This window comes from Rhinopithecus bieti, unplaced genomic scaffold (assembly GCF_001698545.2).
Source record: "Rhinopithecus bieti isolate Rb0 unplaced genomic scaffold, ASM169854v2 scaffold_33652, whole genome shotgun sequence".
In the NCBI taxonomy this organism is placed as follows: domain Eukaryota; kingdom Metazoa; phylum Chordata; class Mammalia; order Primates; family Cercopithecidae; genus Rhinopithecus; species Rhinopithecus bieti.
The window spans coordinates 3,349,903-3,355,157 of NW_016814761.1; the positions used below are offsets into that span (position 1 = coordinate 3,349,903).

At 46.8% G+C, this 5,255-nt stretch overlaps 1 protein-coding gene across 7 annotated transcripts in view; it reads right to left on the reverse strand.

Moving 5' to 3' along the window:
* The window catches only part of PLA2G2C (phospholipase A2 group IIC), a 49,890-nt gene that overhangs the window by 10,424 nt on the left and 34,211 nt on the right, over positions 1 to 5,255 (reverse strand). For 6 of the 7 annotated variants that reach the window (XR_001881504.1, XM_017852171.1, XM_017852172.1 and 3 more), the window contains exons 2-3: positions 4,495 to 4,610; positions 1,792 to 1,936 (exon numbers count right to left, since the gene is read on the reverse strand). Coding sequence is in view for 6 of the 7 variants with exons in the window: in XM_017852171.1 (XP_017707660.1) it covers positions 1,792 to 1,936; positions 4,495 to 4,534 (185 nt within the window). In the remaining variant the exon portion in view is untranslated. Of the gene's footprint in view, positions 1 to 1,791; positions 1,937 to 4,494; positions 4,611 to 5,029; positions 5,058 to 5,255 lie in introns of those variants that run through there. The other variant, XM_017852173.1, reaches the window with a different exon arrangement.

Here is a 5,255-nt window from a genome sequence, read left to right on the forward strand (position 1 = left end):
TTTTGAATTTAAAAAAAAAAAAAAAAAAAAAAAAAAGCCAGGCATAGTGGCACCAGCCTGTGGTCCCAGCTACTCAGGAGGCTGAGGTGGGTGGATTGCTTGAGCTCAGGTGACAGAGGCTGCAGTGAGCTGTGACTGAGCCTTTCCACCCCAGCCTGGACAATAGAGCAAGACCCTGTCTTCCAAAAAATAAATAAAATACAAAATAAAAATAATAACCAGTAGCATTTCCTGAGCCGTTTCTAGTATCTGTTGCTATCTCATTATCTACTCATAGAAACCTATGAAGTACAACCATTGTCTCCCTTTTGTAGGGGAGGGACTGAGATTCAGAGAGGCCTATTTCCCAAACTTACGCAGCTGGAAAATGACAGACCCAGGACACAAATCTGGGTCCATTCACGCATTTAACACGTTTTACTGAGCACCTACTATGAGCCAGGCACTGTGATGGTCTCTGAGGAGACAACTGTCTGCAAAAGTAGAGGTAGTCCTACTCATGGCACCCAGAGTTGGCTGGGGGCTGGATGGGAGAGCACTGCAGGAGACTCAGTCCAAGTCCTCAGCCACTGCTCAAGGCATAGGAAGGCAGAAACTTAAGCTTGGATTCTAAGGCCTGAAAGGCCAAGAAAAATGTTTCAGTCTCCCTCTCTCGCCATTCCCATCTGCAAGTGAGGGTTCTGCTGTTGATCAACTTTGGCTAATGATGTTCAATTTCTAATCAGCCTTTGGACTTTGGCAGCGGAGGTACAGACCATCAAGGAGAGGGGACAAACTTTGAAACAGGCAAGTTCTTGTTCAATTCTAACTCTGCCACTTAGAAGCTGCATTGCCTTCGGGAAGTGGTTTAGCAACTCACTGTCCTCACCTGTTAAATGGGCTGGTATCACTGTCTTGTGCATTCCCTGAAATAATTAAATTAGGTTTGTGTGCCAATCGCCAGTCCCATGCTTGGCATATAATGGGCATTTTGTATGTGTCAGTTGACCTTCCAGGGCTCTGAGGTCCTCCCATGGTTCCATGAGCCCAACCCACAAGGCCTGAGCTCCAGGAGTGATATTTAAGGCCCCACTGTGGCGACATGTTTCTCCACACTAGGTTAAATGTGGCAAGGAACATTTTGCTTTCTTATTTCTTCAAATGAAATGACACGCAAACTGTCCCGTTTCTTACCTCCCCACACATACACTCACCACATGACACCCACCTCTACTTTTTCTAGGAAATCACACTTCCCCACCCCCACCCTTTGGAGTAGGCCTGGGAAGCGGGTTTGTGCCATGCAACCTCACCCAGATGGACAACTTCTCCAAACTGGGCCACTTGGATTCCCTCTCCTAGAATATGGAATTAGGACTAGTGAGTCAGTGGTGCTGTGCCTATAGTCCTACAAGCTGGAGAGCTGGAAGCAGAGCACTTTTACTATGAGGATGAAACAGCTTCTAGAGCTCTGGGCAGGACCGATGTATAATTGCAGAGGCCAAAGCAATAGGAAAACGTGGGGCCCTTTATTAAGAATTTCAAGATGGCGGCAGCAGAGCAGTAAACCACATTTAGGCCCTTATGAGTGTTGGGCCCTGTGAAACTTCACAGATCACACACTCAAGAAGCTGGCCCTGATGCTGGGTTTCTCAAGACACATCCTCCAAATCCCGTTCAGTTCTTCCTTCCATTAGCCTGAATTGTTTTCTGTTACTTGCCATGCAAGAATTCTAACACCCTCTCTCTGGCTTCGAGCTTGAACTTTAATGGAAAACAAATGATAGGTGGTCTCAGAGCCTCTGCACCCACCTGTCAGTGTCATCCACGGGGACCCCTTTGCCCCCAAGCCCACAGTAGCAGCCATATCCGTAATATGAGAAGAAGGCACTCCGCCCCGTGATGTGTTTGACCATCCTCTGAAACTGCCAGAAGCTGCTGTGGGTGGGGGCTGCCACTGCCAATGAGGAAACAAGGAAGAAGGAAGTTGCAATGAGCACGATGCTGCCTTGATGTCCCCTCCCCTTACTAGAATGCTTAGAATTCGAAATATCACCAGATCCCCAAAGCGAAGTGCAAGGGGCATGGCTGGAATCATTAGCCCTTTTCCTGGGGAAGAAAATAAGTTCAGATTTGCTCCCGTAACACAGCTAGTTTTTTGCTAACCCGGATGAATACTCAGTTTCCATGAGGTTTGGAACAAGGCTCTCCCATCAACCATAGTCTTCCCCCTCAAAGCAGGAAACCACCGTCCTAGGCAGAACACCCTCGGGTCTGATGCAACATGAATGGGAAAAGTTCAAAGCCAGAAATGCCAGTCCCTCCAGATGTCATCAGGCCTTTACTATCTCACAGGAGAAACAAAACACTTAAGAGGCAGGAAAGGTATCCTCAATTATTATTTTTTTAAATGGCAAGTACACATGAACTCAGCTGTTTTTGCTTCTACAAGATGCTTATGAGAGTGGGCACAAATGCATACACAAAGTGGTTTGCTGCAGCATTATCTGTGATGTAAAAAAATTGGAAACCACCCACATGTCCGCTGACAGGGGGATAATAACAAAATTATGTGTCTCAAAAATAAACTATACTTGATAGCACTATCTCTAGGCAATTGGGATTGAAGAGAGAAAAAGAAACAGTCAACATTCATTTTATATACATCTCTGCTGTCTCATGTCTTTGCACAATAAGCATGGTTTTCTCTCCTTCCTTCCTTCCTTCCCTCCCTCCCTCCCTCCCTCCCTCCCTCCTTCCTTCTCTCTCTCTCTCTCTCTCTCTCTCTCTCTCTCTCTCTCTCTTTCTTTTGAGATGGAGTTTCACTGTAGTTGCCCAGGCTGGAGTATAATGGTGCGATCTCAGCTCACTGCAACCTCTGCCTCCCGGGTTCAAGCAATTCTCCTGCCTCAGCCTCCTAAGTAGCTGGGATTACAAGTGCCCGCTGCCACGCTTGGCTAATTTTTTGTATTTTTAGTAGAGACGGGGTTTCACCATCTTGGCCAGCTGGCCAGGCTGGTCTCGAACTCCTGACCTCAGGTGATCTGCCCGCCTCGGCCTCCCAAAGTGCTGGGATTACAGGCATGAGCCACCGCGCCCGGCCCAGCATGTATTCCCTTTCTATTATGATGTTTTACATGTGTGTGTGTAAAGGTTGTATAGAGGATGTATATCAAACTCTTAAGAGTGGTCACCTCTGGAGGTAGGGAAAAAACTAGGGTCTGGGGAGGATGAGGAGGAGCTTTACCTTGTTGCTATATACTCATTTATTTTACTTTTTAATTATAAGCATGTTGTAAATTTGCAAGAAAAATACAATAAAGACATGAACTTGAAGAAGAGAAACAGAAATAGAGTCTGGAGGAGTTTGCTCAGGAGCTTTCGATCTCACTATTGTGTTTAGTCTAAACGGGGGTGTGAGGGGAGGAAGGCCAGGGGTGCCCAAGCAGTCCCTGGAGCTGCACTCAGGGGTTGATCTTCAGACTGAGGGGCTGCAGAGACGGTCATCCCTGCATACGGGTATCCTCCTGCGCTATCACCTTGAAAAGTGTAAGTTCCACTACTCATTGCGGGGAAAGGAAGTCTGTTTTTGACATCTTTGACTTAGGGACTCAAAAGTTATTGTGACTCAATTGAAAGAGACAGGAAAATGGATCTGGACAAACCTCCACTCTACCAATCCAGCAAAGGAGTCTGTGAGTCTCCAATAGACCCCAAACTGTTTCCCAGTAGGTCTTTTTTCACTTTGCAGAGGTAAGCAATAAGCAATGACTTATAGCTACCAATTATCCCATAAGTCACCATAAAAATGTCTTTCTGATAAGCATTAATCATTCTTAAATTAGCTGGATGTATGTCTGCATTTTTGTTCTGAATCCAAATGGCCTTAAATAAAGGCTACTAGCATCCAAAGGAAAAGAGACTCTTGGGAGAGAGGGGCGTAAAATAGTAGTCAAACTCCCTTTCTAGCAAATAGTTGACAACCTCTGATTTCCTAGACACTTTATAAGATCCCAACACTGGGACCAGCCCATTTCACAGCAGAAACAGAAGCAAGAGGACGTTGGAGGGAGCCCGTTCCATTCCTGATTCTTTTTTTTTTTTTTTTGAGATGGAGTCTCGTTCTGTCGCCCAGGCTGGAGTGCAGTGGCGTGATCTCGGCTCACTGCAAGCTCCGCCTCCTGGGTTCACGCCATTCTCATGCCTCAGCCTCCTGAGTAGCTGGGACCACAAGTGTCTGCCAGCACACCCGGCTAACTTGTTGTATTTTTAGTAGAGACGGGGTTTCACCATGTTAGCCAGGATGATCTCGATCTCCTGACCTTGTGATCTGCCCCCTCGGCCTCCCAAAGTGCTGGGATTACAGGCGTGAGCCCCCACGCCCGGCCCATTCCTGATTCTTTTCTGAGTGACTTGTGACTTCCTTCACCTGGTACCACCTGGAGAGTCCCCCCTCCCACTGACATAAAAAGGAAGACAGAAGCCTGGTGCTGTCCCAGCAAGCCCTCTACTTACAGCAGGAGAGGAGGAGGAGGAGGATGGCAATGACCTTCATTTCTGAGGAGACCAGGGGGTCTGAGGTTCTACAGCCACGCCTTCACCTGTGTGTGAGGGGTCTCCCAGTTGAACCTCTGTTCAGGACAAAACGACCAAAATGAGGCAAGGGTATTTGGGTGCAAAACCCTAATTGCAGTGCCTTGGAAAGACCTCGGCAGAGGACTCAAAGAAATCGTTTTCAAATCTCATTCCCTTTGAATATGGTATCCTTTCTGGCATTTAGACCTGAACACATAAAAATAAGAAGGGTTCCATGGTTTTAAAAGTGTAAATGTTGTTTTTTTTTTCTCCAAATTTCTTTCTTTGGCAACATCATCCCTTCATCTCTTCTTTTTCTCTTTTGAGGAGTCCGTATTTCCTCTGCTCCCGAGCTAGAAAGGCATCTATGTTGTTCATAATAGAAATCCCACACAGGAATGCCTAGCTCGGTTTGCATCTAGTCCCACAGTGCCTTCCTTCCTTGATACCCGGGCATCTTATTCATCAACTTTACCTCTCTTCATCTTGGTTTCTTCTCCTGTAGAGTGAGACTAGAAATTCCTGTCAATAATTTCAAGCCTGCGGGGGCGGAGCAAGATGGCCGAATAGGAACAGCTCCAGTCTCCAACTCCCAGCGTGAGTGACACAGAAGACCGGTGATTTCTGCATTTTCAACTGAGGTACTGGGGTCATCTCACTAGGGAGTGCTGGACAATCGGTGCTGGTCAGCTGCTGCAGCC